The sequence below is a fragment of the Adiantum capillus-veneris genome, chromosome 11 (genome assembly GCF_014529385.1).
Source record: "Adiantum capillus-veneris isolate H3 chromosome 11, ASM1452938v2, whole genome shotgun sequence".
Lineage (NCBI taxonomy): Eukaryota > Viridiplantae > Streptophyta > Polypodiopsida > Polypodiales > Pteridaceae > Adiantum > Adiantum capillus-veneris.
Window position 1 is genome coordinate 98,469,596 of NC_140941.1, and position 22,784 is coordinate 98,492,379.

Sequence of the window (22,784 nt, forward strand, 5' to 3'; positions counted from 1 at the left end):
AAGATCACTTGTGCACTCACACTCGATTGAAAGTACGTAGAGAGTGGAGTAACCTTGTATGTATATCTTTCTAGATCAATTGGATCAACACATTTTTACTCTCTTCCATACTTTTCTACCATCAAAACTTGCACCCCTTGGGCATTTGTATACGTGAATGCATAGAGGTTCTTATGGTCTGTCAACTCTCTAGCATTGAATATTACACACTTGTAGAAGCTATGTTTATCCCAATTTGTGAACCTATACAAGCCCTCATGACTGTAATTGGTTAAAACTCTCATGTCTTTGTAGGTTTTGATGAATCTCACACTGGATTTATTGACCAATAGATGCTTTTCCTCTAGGTCTTCATCAATTTTCACTCTCGTATTTCTAGGCACACGCATTTGAGTTGAGGTTTATAATGGATGGTGTGGTTCCTAATAAAGTGTATAACCATTTGGCAAAGATCCATGAGCCATCCCTTGAGGTGTGCTGTATGTTTGATATGTCTCCACGTTCTCTCTCAATCCCACTATCGAAGGCGTTGCAACATTTTTTGTAGTTTGTATATCTTTGAGTTGAGTAGAAAACCTTGGTGGAGGATGATTTTTGTAACAAACTGTTGAACGTATCGACCTACTAAAGAACGAACCTACCGGCGGCCGAGGGGCCTAAACCCTAGAAGAAGCAAAAGCAACAGAAGAAGCAGTAACAGATTTTCAAAAATTACGTAGTTGTTGATGACATGGCAGATTTCCAAACAATACGCTCGCTGTTGATGTGGCAGGCTGTATAGATTTTTGCGTCATGCACTGACTGATGACGTGTCAGTTGTACGGATTTTCACGATTTACATTGGCAGCTTTTTTGGGCATTGCTTTTGGACTCCCATAAGAGAGGAGGATTCCAAATAATGAGAAAGGAGTGAATCCCTAAGCTCCTCTAAAGATGTGGCTCCATGAAGACGGCGGTCTAGACTATCGCCAACTCCTCCCAAGAGGAAACGGTCAACCCATAGTCCTTCTCCTTGTCACTCCGAAAGGAAAGAGAGGAAACAAAGGAAGAAAAAAGCCAAGAAAGAGGTCACCCTCTTCTCCTTCTTCTTCACCTTCCTCCTCTTCCGATAAAAGCTATGGCTATTCTCCTAGAGAATACAAGAGGAGAGGGCGTCGCAAATCATACCCTTCATGGCGAAGATCACAAAAGATCAAGAAGTTCAAAGAGGGAGGAAAGTGTATCTCTTTTCTCACCTATGATGGCACCTTTGGTGCCGTAGACAAAGTATTGGCCTTCATCCAACAATTTGATGCGGCCTTTGGAGACGAGGGCTTCACGGACTCCTCCAAGCTACACCATGTAGCTATACACTTCCAGAAATCTGCTCGTCAATGGTGGGCTAGCCTTTGTGGCAATGGCAAGACATGGAAGACTCTACGAGTCCCCATCATGAAGCAATTCCTTGCAAGCAATGCAAAGGAAAAAGTGCTTACCAAATGGCGGAGCTTGAAGCTGCTCTTTAACGAGTCTATCCACAAATATGTAGACAAGTTTTGGGATTACATCTCAAAGCTACAGTCTTTCAAAGGATAGACTTTGCCGAACAAAAGCAACAATTTTGTGTGGTATTCCCTGAAGAAATGGCCGAGTATGTCAACTCACAACGGCCTACAAGTGACACCTCCAGATAATATTTTAAGTTGTGAGAGAGAATAAGCTTTTCATTAATCAAAAGAAAAGTGAATTTTTCCTACAAGAGATTCAATATTTAGGTCTCACATTATCTCTCAAGATGGTATATGTATGAATCCATCAAATTTGGAGGTAATAAAAGTATGGCCTAATCCAAGGAATCTACATGAGCTAAGAAGCTTTATTGGTATGTGTGCATACTATATACGCTTCATAGCAAAATTCTCTCAAATAGCAGAACCATTTCATGACTTAACAAGGAAGAATGTTAAGTATTCATGGACTACTAAGGAGAAAAATGCTTTTGACAAGCTCAAAGAGAACCTTACTCTCAACTAGTCCTTATGCTTCCGGGTCTCTCAAAGCCATTTGAGGTCCAATGTGATGCTTGTGGTGATTGCCTTGGAGCAGTTTTTCTTCAAGAAGGGCATGCCATAGCATATGAGAGCCGAAGGCTCAATGCCAATGAACGGGTCTTGGGCATATACAAAAAAGAGCTTTTAGCTGTTCTACATGCCCTAGACACATGGAAGCACTATCTCTTGGGTGCTCCATTCATCCTACGAATGGATCACAAAACCTCAAGAACTTCATGACGCAAACCAAGCTCTTTGACAAACAAATGAGGTGGGCAAATTATCTTTCGCAAATTAATTTCATATTGCTCACATTGCTGGCAAGCACAATCAAGTGGTCGATGCACTTTCACAACGGCCAAGGGTAAATGTGGTGTCCATAGCAACTCATAATGATCTATCTTTTATAATAGATGAGTATGCTGCTAACCAAGACTTTAAGTAGGTAATTATAGCCTTTGCATTAGGGAAGAAAAAAAAGAACCATTCACCTTGAAGGATGGCTATCTTCCAAACTGCAATAGGCTACGTGTTACTCACCAATACAATAAGAAAGTCATGTATGAATCCCATGCTTCTCCTTATGCGAGGCAAAGAGGGATTCCATAATCTACTATTTGAGAAGTAGAAATGTATCTCTGTTGGTCTACCATGAAAAGTAAACATAAAAGAGTATGTTTCAAAATGCGTGGTATACCAAAAATTGAAATTTGATCGAGGGAAGCAACTTGGATTGTTTCAGTCAACATGCTTAGCAAAAAAACACACTCTATGAATTTCAAAAAGATTATTAAAGCACATCAAACGGAAACCCTCTTTAGATCTCAAGTATCATGGCTTGCAACATCCATAATGTCAGACAAAGATCCTAGAATGACCATCAATTTCTACAAGGGTCTCTTTGAGAATCTAAGAAGTAGATTAAATTTCTCTTTCAGCCTATCATCCACAAACGGATGACCAAAGTGAAATAACTAATCTAACGATTCTTGAATCTACTAAAAGCCTATGTCATGGAAGTAGATCAACGTTCTCAATGAGAGAAGTACCTACCTCTTATGGAGTATGCGTACAATGACATTGTACATACTTCCATGGGGAAAGCACCTTTCGAGGTTAAAGAGGGAAGATCCAAAAGTCCCTTACTATTCAAAGTATATGGGAAGATCTTCGCTGCTGATGAATATAGCCGAGACTTACAAGAATCTTTTCCAAAGATTAAAAAGGTTATATCCATCTCACAACAAAGGCAAAAAGGGTTGCTACTGCTAATAAGCACAAAAGAGCCTTAGCCTTTAAGAAAAATGATTGGATCTTGCTAAAGTTTCTCAAGGCTCATCTAAGGCATACAACGGGCAAGAATCCTACGAGCCACCAAGAGTATTATGCTAAACTAGCCAAAAGATACTATGGTGCTTTCTTTTAAAATTTTTAAGCCAATCAATGAGATGGCTTATTAGTTAATTTTTTCCAACCATTAGCTCATTCACAATGCTAACCATGTGAGCCTACTCAAGCCTTACAAAGGAGAGCCACCAAAAGAACCAATGATGGAGGACCGCTAGAGATCGAAGATCAAGAAGTGTTACAGCCCGAATCGATTTTTCGACAAGAAGACAAGGTACTAAGAAACGGTAAGATTATCCAATGATATTTGTTAAGTTTAAGAATTATCCTTTAAAGATGCTAGAGGGATGCAAGGAACCTAGCTTAAGGATAATATGAACCTTGTCAATGGTTACAATGCTACACTAGAGTAAGCAAATGAAAATGCATTTTAAATGAAAAATGTTTTTGTCTTATAAGACTCATTCTCTTTCTTTTATTGTGCACAAAATTTTAGAAGTATGCATGCTTAAGATCATGTTTGTGGTGATGACATATCCTAAACACCAAGTAGAACTTGTCAGTCTACTTAGGAAGTATGATATGGACTAAAGAGCAAACATGCTTGCAGCATCTAAGTTTCTCAAGCACAAAATGGATTACTCATCCATTTTGGATTGATGTCGTAGGGAAAAAAGGGATCTTCTACCCGCTAAGAAATATGGACTAATGATTAGGCTTTATCCTCTCTATCTCATAGTCAAGGACGACTATGTTAGAGGTAATGCCATAAAATATATATTTAACTTTACCAAATGATTTCTCATATTAAACTGACCATTTAATATGGGAAGATAAAAGGGAAACAAGAGTTAAGATATAGATATGTGTTTCTAGACCTATCTCAACAGGGGACCAAAAGGAGAAGTGGTTGCATCTCAATAGGGGTCCAAAAGGAGACGGTCTACCAAAGAGCAATGTGCAATAAGTGCTTCTAGATTTACCTCAGCAAGAGACCAAGAGAGATGGTTACATCTAAATAGGGGTCCAAAAGGAGATAGTCTATCAAAGAGCAACGTGCATCTAATGGAGCTTAAAAGACCTTAGGGTTAACTTCATTAAAGACCTTCAAAAGTTAGTGTTAAAAAGTCCTTTGACCTTAGGCAAGCTAAGATTGACCTTGAGGTGGGAATCCTACCCAAGCATGAGGTGCTTGTCGGTTTGCTAACTAAAGTGCTTAAAGTGTTTGTGGGGAACCTTGCCCAAGCTTGAGGTGATTCTCATGCTTAAATGACTAAGTTTCTTGAAGTGTTTAATTCAAAATAAACTCTCAAGAGGCATAAATAGTTTCCATGCTTAATTGACTAAGTGCTTGAAGTGTTCAATTCAAACCAAATGACTTAAGAAGCATAAAAGACACATGCTAAGATTTTCCCCATTTGGGTCCTCGTGATGTGCTTGAATTCTACTGGATAGGCTTTAAAGGGGCCTGATGAGAATTTAAATGCATAAAAATAAATAATTAAGTTCTTTCTCTCAAAAAGAAAAAAGAGGACACATGTCTAAATGATATAATTAAATAATACAAAAGAGAGAGAGAGAGAGAGAGAGAGAGAGAGAGAGAGAGAGAGAGAGAGAGAGAGAGAGAGAGAGAGGTGGACCAAGCAAGAGAGGGGGGTATACTCTCCCACACAAACACACACTCTCTCTCATTGTGTGGAGTGCAAAGTGCAAGAGCTCTATCTCCTTCTGGAAGCTTGTTGAGAAGTTGAGAGCCTACACCAACAATCTTGGGTATGGAATGCAAATCCAATCAAGAGCCATGCTTCAATGCTTAAGCTTGCCATCTTCTTCATCTTCATTACGATGCTATTATGCTATGCTAAGCAAGAAGAGTGATGATAAGTGAGGAACTATTTCTTTCTCCTACGGATGCTTCTTCTTCCTCTTCCCTACCCTCATTTCCCACTAGCTCTCTCCACCTTCGAAGATGTTTGAGGGCTTGGGATAGTTAATGCTATTTGCAAAGTTTATGTTATGCTTGTGATGCATGAAGCTTTCATTTCTTCATTGCATCACCTAGGTCACAAGGAACACAAAGATTGTATTGTACCAAGTCTCTCTTGATGGGAGAATCTATTATACAAACGCCTTTTGGAGAGGGGACCGGCTCAAGAAAATCCGGTCCTCAACTATTGTCATGTTCTCTAATACTCTCTCTCTCTCTCTCTTGAAAAAGTATTGTTCATGCCAAGTTAATTAAGTACTATGTTTATGTTGCTACCATCAATTAAGTTCACCCTCTATGTTCTCAAAGTAATCTCACAAAAATGCTCACTTTAATTCTCTTAATTCCGCTATTCTCAAAGTTCATAGGCCATTTCCATTACACTACTCAAAGGCTCTTGGAAACTTGTTGTGCTTGCCAATTCTTTGGCTCATAATGTATGTTGTGGTTCCCTTTTACAAAACATAATGCTTGGCACTACCTTGGTCAACATGTGTGCCAAATGTGGCAGGGCCACAAAGCCTGGGCTATTTCTAGCAGATGCAAAGCGACGGCATCTCTCTAGGTGCAATCACCTATGCTTTCATCTTGAAGGAATGTGGCACTGCCTTGATGTCCGGAATGTCGTCTCTTCAAGTGTATTGATTGTAGGATATGCCCAACACTGACAGAGTCAGGAAGCTGTAGCTGGCTATTTTCAAGATGCAAAGCAAAGATATTTCTCCTTATGCAATCACTTATGCTTGCATCTTGAAAGCATTTGGCATTACATAGGAGCAATGATCATGTATGCAAGATGTGATGTTCTTGAGAAAGCACCAAAAAATGCTCGAGGAGCTTTCTGTCCAGAATGTTGTCTCTTGAAACGCACTGATTACGAGATATGCTCAACACAAAAATCTCTGGGTTGTTTTTAGCGAATGTGAAGCAATTTGGAAGATGCTGAGATGGGCAAAAGAACTCACGATGATATTACTCAGGGGCTGTCGAAAATGAAATGTTATGCTTGCATTGCCTTAGTCAACATGTATGCTAAATGTGGCAGGGCCAAGAAGCCCTGGGTTGTTTTCAGCCAATATAAAGCAAGGGCACCTCTCTAAATGAAATCACCTATCCTTTTGTCTCGAAGGTAGGTGGCACTATGGAAGATGCTGATATGGGCAACAAAATTCACGATGACATTGTTATTTATAACAATATAGACCTTCTTGGACCCTCAATGCCAAGATTTTTTACGAGATTCGTGTTCGAAATGTTTTCTCTTGGAACAAGCCAAGGGCCAAGAATTTTTGGGCTGTTTCAACAGATGCAAAGAGAGGGCAAGGAATCACATCTGCTTGCATCTTGAAGGCATGTGGCACTACACAAGACTCTAATATGGGCAACGATGATATTGGTAAACAAGGGCTATTAAAAAAGAACATTGCGCTTGGCACTGACTTAATTGAAATGTTTGCCGTATGTCATGTGCTTTAGAAAGCACATAAATTGCTTGAGAAGCTTTCTGTCTGGAATGTCATCTCTTGGAACAAACTAATTATGCGATACACTCAGCAAGGGCAAGGCCAAGAATCTCTAGGCTATTTTTAGTAGATGCGAAGCGAGGGCATTTCTCTAGGTGCAATCATGCTTGCATTTTGAAGGCATGTGGCACTATGTTGAGCACCAATACGAAAAACATAATTCATGATAATATTGTTAGTCAAGGGGCTGTTGAAACAAAACATTGTGCTCGGCACTGCACTGGTTGACATGTATGCCAAATGTGGTGTACTTCAAAAAGCACAAAAAGTTCTTGAGGAGCTGCTCGTCCAAAATGTTATGCTTTGGATTGCACTGAATGCGGGGTATGCCAAATAGGGGTGGAGCCAAGAAGCTCTAGGTTGTATTCCTCTGATGCGGAGTGAGCGCATCTCTCTAGATGTGCAATACCTATGCTTGCATCTTGAAGGCATGTGGAAGTTTGGAAGATGCTAGGATGGACAAAAGAACTCACGATGATATCGTTAGTCAAGAGCCGTTGAAAAAAAATGTTATGATTGGCACTGTCATGGTCGACATGTATGACAAATGTGGTAGGGCCAAGAAGCCTTCAACAGATGCAAATCGACGACATCTCTCCATATGCAACCACCTATGCTTTCGTCTTGAAAGCATGTGACACTACACAAGACACTGATATGGGCAACAAAATTCACAATGATATTGTTGGTTAGGGGCTGTTGAAAGAAGTTGTGCTTGGCATTGCCTCGAGTTCATTGACTACGGGATATGCCCAATAGGGATAGGGCCAAAAAGCTCTAGGCTGCTTACAATAGATACAAAGAGATGGCATCCCTCCAAATGCAATCACCTCCACTTGCATCTTGAAGGCATGTGGCATTATGCAAGACGATGATATGAGCAAAAGAATTCACGATGATATTTTTAGTCAAGGGCTGTTGAAAAAGGAAGTCATGCTTGTATGCTTTTCGATGGTGCTACGCCATCGTCCCCTAGCTTTACTATTAGCCTGCGACTACCTCCACCCACCTTGGAATTGGGTAGAAAATCACACAAAAAAGGTCAATTTTATCGCATGCATTTGTGCTGTGTTGATTAGCTGGCTCTAGATCGACATGTAGTATTGCGGCTGAACGCCAACGAATGGAAGTGGCGGAGGGTCATTTCCAATCCTTCTTGACCCTGGTAATAGCTTGGATCACCCAGGGCTCGAGCTTCAAAGTAAGCTTCAGAGCTATATAGATGTGCCCAACCACTCAGCTGGAGAAGCACTTCAGAAGTTCATATTGCAAAAGATCTGACAACAAATATTACATTTGCAAATTTCTTGCCCAAGCTAATCAATTTTTTAGAATTTTAGAAAAACCCGTTGCTTCTACCCTAGGTGCCATTCTTTTGGCCCATGCTAGGTTCAATGAAAAGGACCAAGCTGTTGCTTTTTATCATGAGATGCTCAACTCAGGAGTATTGGCAAATGGTCTTTATATGTAGCAGTTCGTAAAGCATGCTCTGTTGTTGGAAAGTTCATTTCCAAGGTGGAAATGCAAAAAATATAATATTGGATTCCTATAGGGTCCACCAATTTAGGGATGGATTGTGTTGCTGCGATGGTTCTTGATTAATTTATTGGTAATAGTTGCGGAGACTCCACTCAAAGTCGCTTCAAATGATGCTACAAGCTTTAAGTGAATGGTATATCACCACCTATATGAAGATTGCCTGATGGTCTTGTCCATGAGAGACATTTTACATCCGTAAGCGAGGTGAGGGTTTCTCTTCAGACAAAGTCTTTGAGGTTGTTGCGATGAAGTTTTAGGCTGGTCTAAGGGAACGTCTCTCTCCGAACACGTCCTCCAATTCAGTTAGCTCTTGCCTAACACAACTCCTTCACACGAACGAGAATTCACAATGAGATTGCAAGATATATCAACATGAGCAGACAAGCATCATGTCGGCAAACTCATTCATAAAGCTTTAGCCAACATCATTGTGTTCGTTATGACAATCGACAAATGAATGTCGAAGCAGAAGGGTACGTAAAATACTCTGAAATTTATACTCATTACTAATGACGCAATGAAAGGAACATACTGAAAGTTGCATGCTGCAGTGGGAATGACACGTTTCCTCGTATAATAAAAATTGGGGAGGACTGTGCAAACTCCCCCATGCAAGGAGGCTTGCATGTTTTTTTTTCAAACCTAAAAAGGGAACAACATCTAAAAGTGAACATATTTCAAACGATCCATATCATCACTCTATATAAATTCTAACCCTTCGTATGGTACTTTTGCGAGGTATACGACTCAAGATTGGGGCATCACGATCAGAACGCTCTAGAGACGGTACCCATTTAGAAACAAGAAAACTTGCTTTGGTGAAAGGCATTAAGAGCTCTCTCTCTCTCTCTCTCTCACTCTCTCTCCATTTTGTTCTCTAGAGATATATACGCTTATTGAATCTTCAAATCACACAACCACACTTGTACAAATGACGAGAACGCACACAATACAGAGAGATTAAATCAAATAATTAATACAATTTAAAACCCTAGGACATATTTGAACATATCAAAATTGGGACATGAAGATCGTGGCGTTGTAAACACATGACCATGTCAACTCAAAGTAATAGGATATTACCGAAAGACAAAGCACAAGCTTTCTCTCTCTCTCTCTCTCTCTCTCTCTCTCTCTCTCCCCCACCCCAAGCTTTTCTCTTGTAGGTTCTTGTTTTCTCTTACCCTTGGACTCACTTCAATTCATTACAAATGCGGTTAACGAAGATTTTTCCTTTTCCCTTTGTACAGTGTCGTAAATTTGTTTGCAAATTTTTGGCAAGGCTAGCTTCCGAGCCTTGGTCATGGAGACGCAGAAGTGTCTCTACGAAATTTTGGGTGTGGAGGCGACATCAAGTAACGAAGAGATTCGCTCTGCATATCGCAAGCTCGCTTTGAAATGGCATCCGGATAAAACTCAGCAGACAGGCGCCTCGGCTGAAGAATGCCAAGAGGCCACCATCCACTTCCAAGAAATTGGGCGTGCTTACGAAGTGCTTGCAGACCCCTCCGAGCGCTCCTGGTATGATTCTCACCGCTCGCAAATCCTCTCGTCCTCCTCATCTTCGCCATCAGATTTTGATTTCAACCCATGGCCCTTCTTTTCACCTTCAGTGTTTGCGGGGTATGGGGACACTGGAAAGGGGTTCTATGCTGTTTATGGCGAACTTTTTAAAAAATTGCATCAACATGAAGTGAACTTTGCAAATGTGCGCGGTCTACGCACTCCGTTGTACCCTCCTGGTATGGGAAATCTCGCTACAGCATACCCTCAAGTGCAGAAGTTTTACAATCACTGGTTAGGATTCAGCACTGTGAAGGATTTTGCATGGTGTGATGAGTATAAGGTGTCCATGGGGCCTAATCGCAAGATACGTCGCCTCATGGAAGAAGAGAACAAGAAAATTAGATCAAAAGCACGCAAGGAGTTCAATGAGGCCATTCGCCACTTGGCTGCATTTGTCAGAAAACGTGACAAGAGGGTCCTAGAAAGACAGATGGAAGTTCAACGCTTGGAGAAAGAGAAGGAAGAGATGCGCAACGCTAGACGCAAGAAAGAGGAGGAGGAAAAACGGATGAAGGCACGGCTTTATGAAGAGGCTGAATGGACCAAGATTGAATCGGAACCAGATGCAGATGATGGATCAGATTTGGATGAGAGCATTGGTAGCTATGCTCGGAGGCAATCAAAGCTCAAAAGCACTGAAGCTAAGAAGGGAAGGCAGGATGAGTTTTACTGCATTGTTTGCAACAAAAATTTTAAATCTGATGAGCAATGGAGGAACCATGAGAGGTCTAAGAAGCATCTCGAGAAAGTAGCAATATTGAAAGAATCATTTGAAGAGGACGATAAAGAGTTTGAGGCAATCGCTCATGGAGTAATACGAGAGGATGATGCAGATCTGGAGATGAAGGCTTCTGCAGGGAGCATTTCAAAAGGTGAGGAGTCACCTAGCATTTCAGATATAGAGTTGTTGAGTGCTGACATACGAGAAAAAGGAAAAGAAACTACTTTAACAACAGATAATACTTCTGTTCAGTGTGGTGTGGAAAGAGCATCAGCCGGGAGCTCGCAGGACAACAGAGGAGACGGTTCTGCTCTTTCTACTGAGAGCGAGTCTGATGATGCGGGCCGTGAGGAAGACGATGGAGAGGATGATGAGTTTGATAGCCTGTTGACCATGGTCAATTCTTATGCTAGAAGGCATCGACAAAGTGCCAGTGAAAAACAGTCTGCATTAGGACAAGATCCTTCTCATGAGGAAGGTGAACTTGGTGAAGGAGGAGAGGAGGAAATGCTACCTACTAGGTGGAAATCGGGTCAAACGCAGGAAGCCGATGAGAGTAGTGAAGATCTTGAGAGGTCACTTGTGAATGGGGAAACATCTGTTATACCAGGGCATGATGATGGTGAATTTGATGGAGATGTCAGTGGTGCATCAAAGAAGAAAAAATCCAGAGGGCAGCTACGCAACAAGAAGCAGCAGGCGGCCAATTTAAACAGGCACTCAAAAATTGCAGAAGAGCTGTTGTACGAGAAGAATTTGGATGTTATGATGCAGAAGTTTGAAGGATTGGATGCTGATGAGAAGGAGCCTTGTAGTTCACAGCAAGCAGAGCAAAAGGACAACGTGATATCTGGGAAGGATGCACGTAGCATCAACAAGGGACAGCAGTTTGAGAAGAGGCATAGTCGAGAGTACTTGTTGTCTTCAAAAGGCAAGAATCCAAATGACTTAGAACAACCACGAAGGCCTGCACGAGGAAAAAAGAGCAAGGTACACTTGAATATATATTTATAGAATTTTTTAACTCGTATGGTCGTTAAGGAAGCTGCAAGCTATTGAGAAATCTCTAAAGCAGCAAATTCCATTGTAGAAAGAGTAAATTTTAGGTTATATGTCTGGTTTTTCCCTTCACCTTCAAGAGTGGTGATTGAAGCATCTATTCCTTGCATTCTTGAAATGAGCATGGATTTTGTAACACCTTTGGTGGCTGTGCATGATAGGAAAAGGGACTTGTCCGATGTAACGGAATTGAGGGAATAGGTAGAATTAAGAATTCACACTTCCACAATCTTTTTTTTTTCTCGAGAAAAAGATCCTTCTATTAGTTACTGAAACTGCCCATAGGGCTACAACCACCTCTTCAAGAGAGGGCTACAACAACCATGGAGGGAGACTCTCCTAATGAAAAAACCAGCATATGTACAATGGGGCTAAATCAAGAAATGGGGGGAGGGAAAAGCCACACAGGTGGTCGGTAGTGCCATCGGAGTACACCCTGGACCATGGTGTAGAAAGGCCCAAGATGCCAGAGTCGAAGGAAAGCCTCTCTGCGCTCCCGCATGCGGTCGGAGCTGCCCTGTAGTCCCTCGAGCTGTCCTCTGAGAGTGTGGATCAGCTCTAGCCAAAAATCGGGAACAGTCTCTGCTGGTGGCACAGGGCGAGCCTCAAAGATGCGGAAGCAACGGGCCCGCCGGATGAACCAGAGTGTCAGGCCACTGATGAGCTCCCAACACTCCTCTCGCTCACTGCACCACTCTTGTGGAGTAAGCTATGTAGCAGGCTGGAGTGTAGGTCGCCCCTCCTGCATCACTATCATCCTACCGGTGGAAGATAGCTCAAACTGAAGTGCCGGGCCCGTGAGGGTGGACCAAGCCGCTGCTCCCCAAGTGTACTGACGAGCTGTGGAGAGAGCAGGCATCAGCCGAAGAACTCGTAGCCACACTTGTTGGGCCAAGGGGCAGTCCCAAAGACAGTGACGCTGACTCTCCACAAGATGGTCACAAGTTGCACATGCGGCCGAGAGACCACTATGCACTAACCAGCTCCCAACTGCTGTAGCTTTGTGTGCGACCAGCCCCACTGAAACAAGGTGACTCGCCTCGGCTGTCTGGAGTCCCACAACCTCTCCTAGAAGGCTGCCAAGAACTCAGCTGTGAGACCCTTTCCTGCCAGTGAGGTGCTGCAGCGAGCGGGCCTCCCTTTGTGCTGCAAGTATATGACGTCCCAGTCAAACAATGTACTAAAAGAACGGGACACTTGGGTGGTCTGCAGAAGAGAAAGGGTCCCTCCAGAGCCACTCACCAGGATCCCACTGTACTCCTGCCAGTGGACAACACTCCCAAGCCCACAGCCTCCAGTGTCCAGTCTCAAGAGATGTTGGGTCAGGATCAATGACACAGGTCCTCCCACAGGTGCCCACTACTCGGTTCCTCTGAAAACAACACTCTGCCACCTGCGGGGCCTCTACTGCAACTCGCCGTAGGCGTCCCCACCCTGAAGCTCGAAGAAAAGGGCTAGAACAGTCTCTGAGCAGGCCCTGACTGAGATGAGAACCTCTTGTCGTGTGAAGGCTCCCATCCACCTGGGTGCTACTGGCTCGAGAGGCGTGAGCCACTCAGCTGGAACCGCCTGTGAGATGTCCTGGCACATGCTCTGCACCCCTCTCATGCCCTATATAGCTGGAGACCGTGCACCTCCTCTGACAAGCCCGTAAACTCTAACCAGTTACCTAGAGAGCACGCTATGTTGGGTTAAAGGCCTAAATAACCCCTTTTTGTACATTTTTATACTTTGTCCAGGTTCATATTGAACTTGGATACATTTTTTAAAGGTCACTTATAATAAAAGTGGGAAAACCCAAAACTCACTTATTGAGTTTTCCCAAAAAACGTGAGCTCTCTCTCTCTCTCTCTCTCTCTCTCTCTCTCTCTCTCTCCCTCTTCTTCTGCTAGCGCTTCCTCTCCTGCTGCTCTTCGCCTCCCCTCTCTGCACACACACTGCACTTCCTCGCGTGCTCTTTCACTTGCAAACATCGCCGTGCGCTCATCAACTGGTATCAGAGCCCGATTAGGGCTTGCCCCCAAACCTGCAAACGCTGAATTTCAGCCAAGAAGGTCAACTTTATTGCGAGATTTTGCAATTTCGTCGCCCAAGGACTCGTCCCCGGACACTAGAGAGCTCTCAGCAACCCAAATTGACCTAAAACAGACTGAAATTAGGTCAAAAACAGGAAATTACAGGTTATGACAACGAAAATACAGGTTTCGCAAATGATGTATTAAGGTGTGGGAATCATTTTGCTAAGTCCTTGCTACCCGAAAACCCTGAAATTGCCGAAAAACAAGGCCTAAAACAGGTGTTTTAAGCAAATTTCAGATTTTCGCAGGTTTTTGCAAGTGTTTTCATGGTGCGATTACATTCGGGTAAGTGCAAATTGATGCAATCTACGCACATTTGACAAATTTTGTCGATGTATGACCATTTGTGGCTCAATTTCATGCAATTTTGATGCTACAAATTGGGGCTTTTGCGCTTACATGCTTCTAAAAGCTGTGTATTAGTTTTATGTATGTCTTCTGAGGCTAAAAACAACTAAATTCGTTGTTTTCGAGCACAAATTCGCTCGCTGAAATTTCCTGCGCATAAATTTCAGAAATTAAATTTTGTGCCCAAAACGTTCTATTTTGCCCCAAATTGCTCCTGTGACCGTTTGGAGTTGTAGTGCACATCTCTGTGAGGCTATACTCCGATTTTTGCGCATTTTGCCCAAAAATTCAGCGTATTATCCCTCTTATTTCGTGCAACTATGGCCTCATCTTCTTCGGATGTGAAGAACCTCTTCGAGATTAGGAGGTTTGATGGTACAGGTTTTGATCTTTGGAAAGACAGGATTCAGGAAATCCTATTTCTAAAGGATTGCGAAGGGGCACTTGAACAGGTGAAGCCACAGAATATGACAGATGAAGCATGGGTTAGCATGAACAGGAAAGCCGTTACATACATTAAAATGGCCATGACAGATGAGACCGTTATTGATGTGAAAGGTCTCACGACTGCTTTTGATGTGTGGGAGAAGTTAAAGGGAATGTATGAAAATACAACGCCTGTCAACCAGGTGCACTTGATGCGAAAACTTGTTGGCATGCAACTAGATGATTCCAAGAGCGCGGCAGAGCACTTGTCATTATTCGCAGGTACTTTGTCGCAGTTACAGGATTCTAGCTTGCCTCCTTTTGATGATAAGCCGAAAGCTATCTTCTTGCTTATGACCTTACCTGAGTCATGGGAAACTTTGGTGGTTTCGTTGTCCAATAACCCCAATCTGACCTTTGATGGTGTTAGGGGTTCTATCTTGAATGAAGAAATCATGAGGAAAGCAAGTGGAGAGGGAGGCAGCTCTGTCAACATGGTTAGAGGCAGGACAAAAAAGAAGAATGCTTATGCACAAAGGAGCAAGAGTAAGAGTAAAGAAAGGGGAAATGCAAGCAAAGGCAAGGGTGATGTGACTTGCTATCAATGTGGCAGGAAAGGTCACAAGAAACCCGATTGCAGGTACTATAAAGCTGAGTTAGAAAGAAAAAAGAATGGCGGAGACAAAAAGAAAGAGAAGAAGGAAGTCAAGGCAGATCCACAGGATAGCTCAAAGGACAAAGAGAAGGCCAATGTGGCTTCTAGTGTCGTGATTGAGGAGCTGTCAGATGTAGAGGACATCTTGTGTGCCACTTTGTCAGATAATGATGCTTATGACTTTGATGCCTCTCTAAATGTTCATTCACAGGACATGTAGATCAAGAAGAGTGATCTTATTGATGTTTTATTGACTGTCAATGATGCATTGTCCCAGACTTGGATTGTTGATTCCGGTGCTTCATTTCACGTGACTCCTATCAAGGAGTGTTTCTCTACTTTTGATGCGGGCAAGCGTGGCCATGTATACCTTGGAAACAATCATGCATGTTCCATTGAGGGTATTGGCACTGTGCATCTCTCCATAGATGGCACAAATGAGCTTGTCTTGCACGATGTTCGATATGTGCCGGGAATCAAGAAGAGTCTGCTTTCTGTTGTTCAGATGGATATGCATGGTTACAGCATCTTGTTTGAGAGAGAGTCATGGAAAATGACTAAAGGCTCAAGGCTGATTGTAAAGGGCACAAAGAAAGGGACACTTTACTGCATGCATGGAAAGGCCGTGTTGGGCAAGTTTATTGCATTGGCTGAAATTAACTCTCACATGGAGTTGTGGCACAAGAGGCTTGGCCATATGAGCCAAAAGGGTCTTTCTAAGCTTTATACTTTGAACAAGCTTGATGCTAAAGGCACAAAGCTTGACTTTTGTAATGAATGTCAATATGGCAAGCAAGTAAAGCGTTCTTATTACTCTGGTGTCTCTTGTAAATCTTGTGTGCTTGATCTTGTACATTCTGATGTATGTAGCATGCTTACTAAGTCTATGGGTGGTGCATGTTATTTTGTCTCCTTTGTTGATGATCATTCTAGGAAAATTTGGGTTTATTTGCTTAAGTCTTAGGATGAAGCCTTTGCTGCGTTTAAGAGATTTCATGCATTTGTGACCACCCAAACTGGTAGAAAGCTAAAATGCTTGCGTACAGACAATGGGGGGGAGTACACAAGTGCCGAATTTAACAAGTTTTGTGAAAATTTGGGCATTAAGAGGGAGCTTACTGTGCCATACAGCCCCTCTTCTAATGGTGTGGCTGAAAGATTCAATAGGACACTTTGTGAGAGGGTGAGATGCATGCTGTCCACAACTAATCTCTCTCATGGATTTTGGGGAGAAGCTTTGAAAACTGTAGTGTATATATGCAATCGATCCTCTCACATGTCTTTGAAAGGTGACATCCCTGAAGAGGTTTGGTCTGGCAAGCCTGCTTCATATGATCACTCACGCAGTTTTGGTTGCGAAGCTTTTGTGCATGTTAGACCTGAGTTAAGGAGTAAACTAGATGCGAAGTCCATTAAAGGCCTCTTCATGGGATATGGTGAAGAAGGCGAAATGGGTTACAGGATTTGGTTACCTCAGCTAAAAAGGGTTGTACGTAGCCGGGATGTTGTTTTTAATGAGGCAAGGCTGCTTCAAAACAATTGTGCCTCAAAGCATGACCATAAAAGGGTGAAATTTCAGCATGACCAGCCACCTGTTAGGCCTATTTTTGACCCTCAGGATGCACCACAAATGGCTGAAAATGTAGATGATCCAGTGGTATTTGAGCCAGATGATGTTGGACAACAAATTGAGGCTCCTGAAGGGCATTTGCAGCCAAGAAACAATGCTGAAAATGGTGCTGAAAATGATGTACAACAGCCCATTGTTGATGATTTTGTAGTGCCACCTGATGTAAACCCATTGCCGGATAATGTGGATCATTGGGTGAGGCGGTCTACTTGTCAAAGACGGCCTGTGAGTCGATATGACCCCTCTTTGCATTACATTATGTTGACAGATGAGGGAGAGCCTCTTACGTATAAAGAGGCAAAGACATGTGAGCACAGTGACAAGTGGGAGCTTGCTATGCAAGAAGAGATTAAAGCTTTGCATGCTAATCATACTTGGGATTTGGTTGAATTGCCCAAAGGAAGGAAGGCTATTCCTAACAAATGGGTGTATAAAATCAAGACTGTTGATGCAAAACCCAAGTATAAGGCAAGGCTTGTGGCAAAGGGATATGTTCAAACCAAGGGCATAGACTTTTAGGAAGTGTTCTCTCCTGTTGTGAAGATGACCACTTTGCGTGTATTGTTTGTCATTGTGGCTGCTCTTGATTTGGAAATAGACCAAATGGATGTACATACCGCTTTCTTGCATGGTGATGTGGAAGAAGAGATTTACATGAAGCAACCCGAGGGTTTTGTTATCCCTGGCAAGGAACATTTGGTATGTATGCTCAATAGAAGCTTGTATGGGCTGAAACAATCATGTAGACAGTGGTACAAGACGTTTGATCGCTTCATGCTTAAACATGGTTACAAAAGAAGCCATGCAGACCATTGTTTGTATACCAAACGTGATGAGGATGGCAGCCCTATCATTCTTGTGCTCTATGTAGACGATATGTTGATAGCTACAAAGAAAAGAAGCACTGTTGATGCTCTTAAAGGGCAGCTTAAATTTGCGTTTTCAATGAAAGACCTTGGGGTAGCTGAACATATACTTGGAGTGCGTGTTACACGGCAAAGAGACAAGCGCCTATTGTATTTGTCGCAAGAAAAGTACATTGAAAAGGTGCTGGACAGATTTAACATGGCTGAAGCAAAGCCTCTTGGTGTGCCATTATAGCCATATGTCAAGATCTCCAAGGATGATTGTCCCAAGTCAAAGGAAGAAGCCAATGACATGCAAAGTGTGCCTTATGCTTCAGCTTGTGGTTCACTTATGTATGCTATGGTTGCTACTAGGCCTGACATAGCCCATGCAAGGGGAGTTGTGAGCCGATTTATGGCTAATTGAGGCAGGTTGCATTGGGATGCAGTAAAGTCCATTATGAGGTACTTGAAAGGGACTAAAAACAAATGCCTCTGCTATGGTAAAGGACCAATGGAATTCAAAGGATATTGTGACTCTGACATGGCTGGTGATGTGGATACACGGAAATCCACAAGTGGCTATGTATTTACTCTTGCGGGAGGTGCTGTTTCATGGTGTTCTAGATTGCAAAAGATTGTTGCATTGTCTACGACAGAGGCTGAATATATTTCAGCCACTGAAGCTTCCAAAGAAGCTATTTGGTTAGCACGCCTATGCAGTGAGTTTGGTTTGCCTGCCAAGGCACCTATGCTTGGTTGTGATAGCCAGAGTGCCATAAGTCTGGCAAAGAACGCCATGTTTCATGCACGCACAAAGCATATTGATGTGCGGTATCACTTCATACGAGAAGTGCTTGAGAATGGCCTTATTACATTGGTTAAGGTCCATACATCACAGAATCCAGCCGATGCTCTCACTAAGTGCTTACCCAAAGCACAACATCATCTATGCATAGAGATGGTGGGAGTCACGTAGCTTTAAGGCGCCATTTATGCCTTTAAGTCGGAGGTTGTTGGGTTAAAGGCCTAAATAACCCCTTTTTGTACATTTTTATACTTTGTCCAGGTTCAATATGAACTTGGACACATTTTTTAAAGGTCACTTATAATAAAAGTGAAAAAACCCAAAACTCACTTATTGTGTTTTTCCCAAAAACGTGAGCTCTCTCTCTCTCCCTCTTCTTCTGCTAGCGCTTCCTCTCCTGCTGCTCTTCGCCTCCCCTCTCTGCACACACACTGCACTTCCTCGCGTGCTCTTTCACTTGCACACATCGCCGTGCGCTCATCACGCTGGACTTGCTGCCATGGGACCCTAGGAACATGAGGCAGACTACCAACCAAGTGGCCTCTCTGAGTGCTAACCATGGGGTTCCAGACAAGGGGCTGCCGTAGGCGCTCCTCCGTGCAAGTAGGCTGTCTCTGCTCCAGGCCTCGCCGCAAGAGCTCCCAAGATCGAAGCAAACTCACAGCGAAGCGGTCCTTCAATCTCCTGCTCAAACCAACTCTACGCATCTCTGTGAAGATCCATCTGGTTGAAGGTTGCCAGGGGCCTCCTGCCTGAGGCACCCTAGCACGAAGCCGCTGTAGCAAGAACTCCTTCCAGGGCTCCTCACCTGGAAGGAGTCCTCTGACGATGAACTTCCCAAGAAGGGCTCTGCTCTCTGTGCTGGGTCAATGATCCCAAGCCCTCCCTGTGAACAAGGAAGAGTGATGACCTGCCAAGCCACTTTGGCTCGGGCTACTGTTGCTAAATTGGCTTTATCAAACAGGAAAATAATTCAAAATGAATTATTGGATTTATAAGTGAGGGTTTTCTCGCTTGGAACACCAAGAAATTAATTCTAAATGAATTATTGGAATTTTAAGTGAGAGGGTTTTTCTCACTGGAGACATCCGAGTACAGAGTATTCCTAGTGCGTCATTCAAAGTAATGACGGGAGCACTGTGAACGGGAATATCTGTAAGGCCACCAAGAACGGGTACGTCTGATGCGTCACATCGGATGGGTGACAGAGAGCATCGGGAAGAAGTATCCGACCATCTGGGAACGGACATCTCTGATGCGTCATAGGATGGGTGACATAGAGCATCGTGAAGGGGATTGTACCGTAAGTTCGGTAGGAAAGGACTAGGTGATGGGTATTTCTGATGCGTCACAAGGTGGGTGACGGGTGCATCAGAAAGGGGATATCCATAGTCGAGAGGAAATCCGAAGTCGAAAGAGGAATACGTGTAAAGACGCAAGCACAAGAATAAAGATGGGTTCTGAGAAGCTTTTCTTAAAAAGCGGAATATTTTAACGAGTTTTTCGGGAAGAGCAGACGCTTTCCCGCGAGGAATCTATGTTTGCATTGCATTCGTGCATGTGGTTGCATCCAGGGACGCCTGGGAAGTGCTGTGAAAGCATTGTTTTAATTCTCTCTCCCTATTTCGGGTAGAACAGACCCCCCCCCCTCCCCCCCCGGCCGCGATCTCTCCACGAGCAGGTATTCGTGCCGTGGTGAAAGAGCTATAAAAGCACCACATGCCCTCACTGAAGGGAGGTTACCAATGTCAGCAAGAGAAGACTCTGCCGCCAGATAACGCAAGAGATCGCAAGATTACGAAGCACGGAAGTCGCTTTTCCCGCGCAAGAGCGACAGGTATCTATTGTGGATTCGCCATACGAATTGTTGTCATGTGTTTGCGTGTGTGTTTGCAGGACTTCATCACGAAGGAGAAGCGAGAAGGCTTTGGCCTACGCTTGGGAATTCCGGGAATGGAATTCGGAAATTGTCTGCGAAGTCTCGACTCCCAGTACAGACGGAAAAAGGATTGAGAGCTCGTCTCTCGGATTTCCCTTACGGGAAGGAACGACCATCGAGTCCGAGATTTAGAACGGAGGGGTTTTCTCCGGTTCTTGTGCTTGTAAAAAGATTCTCCCTAATAAAGAATACTCTTTAAGGGGGGGACCAGCCCATCTTCTGGTCCCCAATACTGTGTCGATCTTCTCTCTCTCTCTCTCTCTCTATTTATTTCTCTCTATATCCTTTGGCTTCAGTATTAAGTGATAAATTCTATTTATCCGAGTATATTTTATATTGTTATGTGCTCCCGTTTGTGACAGTGGTATCAGAGCATGGTTTCCTCTCTTTCTCTGTAAAGGAGGACGACTCTGGGAAGATACGGGAAGAAGCCATGACAAGCCAGGAGAGAAGTAAGCAGGCGGATACCTAAGTCCTGCAGGAAAATCTCACAGAGTTGGGAAAATTTTTCTCTCTGCAAGAAGTCGACACAAGATTTGAGATTCTCTGAAAAGGCGGCAAGAGCATGATGCTCAAGAACCTAGAGGATCCAAGGAGCGGAATGCTCAAGATTCTTCAGAACCCAGGACATATCCATGAACATCAATACACCAAGAAATTCCATTATTTCGGGAAGGATATGAAGGAGGTCTCTAGACCTAGGAACACTCCAGTCAAGTTTGATACTTTTGACGGAAGGGAAGATGTTTTGAAAGCTACTGCTTTCATTCGACAGTTTGAAGTTGCCTTTGCAAACGGCAATTTCTGAGAAGTGTTGAAGGTGAGGCATGTGACCAAACACCACAAGGGGATTGCAAGTACTTGGTGGTATACCAAAGCTCTGCAAGGAACTTACAACAAGACTTGGATTCAATTCAAGGCTGAATTTTCCGACAAATTTTTTTCCTCTACGCTTTGAGGAAGGCATCAAGAAGATTGGGGTCGGTTTGCCCAATAGAAACACGAGTTATTCCAAGCAAGTAGTGGTTCACTCTTGCCAAGGTAGCTCCATTCTCGATCCTCTCTGAGGAAAGAAAGATGAACAAATTCAACAAAGGACTTTTGCCCGAATTTTGTAAATGCATCTGCAAGATACTTTGCAGCAGATGGTGGAGTTAGCAATACAAAGCTGAAAGTGTACACCTTAGTGTATATAGAATCCAATCCCCGTGGTGGGACGGGAAACATTGAACACAGAAAGTTTGGAGTAAAGGAATTAAATCTAACTCCTGAGTTCTTGAATAGAAGACCCTTGAACTTTAAGTGAGAGGGCAGGTTTTTAATCAAAGTTACATCTTTGAGGATATCATGAAGTGCATTATGCTTGTTTGCTCTTTTGCACGAGGTATGGTTGTGTTTAACCAGGACAATCACTCTCGAGTGTTTATGAGAATAAGGTTGAGTCAGAACATTGTTTATACGAATAACTGCTTTGCTTAACCATCCGGAAGGTCCATGATTGATCTGGTATCCGGTAATTCTCGAACAGAATACCTGCTACTGCAGGTAGGAAATTATGAAGAAACCATTCTGAGCTTTCCAACAAAGAAAAGCTTTCATTAAGCTTGAATACTCTTTAAGCCCACACCCCCTACCCTGTAAGGGAAGATATGGTAGTGCTTTCTGCACAAGTGAATGAACACTCTCTTTATGAGGGAAGGAACAAGCGACGATTATGGCCTGTGCTTGAGGAATCCAAGGATTAAAATCCTAGATTATTTGATGAGCGGGTTTTGCTCTAAGATCGAGCCAAAGGATCGTCAAGTTGAGCGTCTTCGCTCTAAGGATCTTACGAAGGGAAGGTAATTTCCCAGGTTCACCGAAACTCTAACACAGCTTAAGAATTATGTACACCTTTGAGTACATGGATAACACACGAAGATGCAAACCTATGCCAAGGAACTGGATGAGAGTTTGTTATACTCTCTTGAGCGCCTTTTTGCGCCAAGGATATTCCGACACGAGAATCTCTATTTGAGGTGTGTTCGGTAGAAGGAATTTGAGTTTCTCTGCGGAGAAGAGGTTTTCTGATGGTCGTTGATCATTGAGTACGCTATGTGCTTTTGACATTACAGTAGCAACTTTTGGTTGTGGTATATGTTTCTCCATGAGCAAGTCAAGTAGCATTTACACGCTGCTAGAATAAATTCGAACTATTACGTTCGTAAGAATATAGTTCGCCAACCGTTTCAAAATGGTAAGAATTACATATGGGAGAACATCCCTGAGAATCAAAGAGGGTTC

The 22,784-nt window shown here is 43.1% G+C and overlaps 1 protein-coding gene across 2 annotated transcripts in view; it reads left to right on the forward strand.

The window, feature by feature from the left end:
* Positions 1 to 9,667: 9,667 nt before the first annotated feature.
* LOC147447715 (uncharacterized) overlaps positions 9,668 to 22,784 on the forward strand; it is a 46,691-nt gene continuing 33,574 nt past the window's right edge. The window contains exon 1 of one of the 2 annotated variants that reach the window (XM_086523429.1): positions 9,668 to 11,703. In XM_086523429.1, the coding sequence (XP_086379555.1) occupies positions 9,730 to 11,703 (1,974 nt within the window). In that variant the 5' untranslated portion in view covers positions 9,668 to 9,729. The remainder of the gene's footprint in view (positions 11,704 to 22,784) is intronic. The other variant, XM_086523430.1, reaches the window with a different exon arrangement.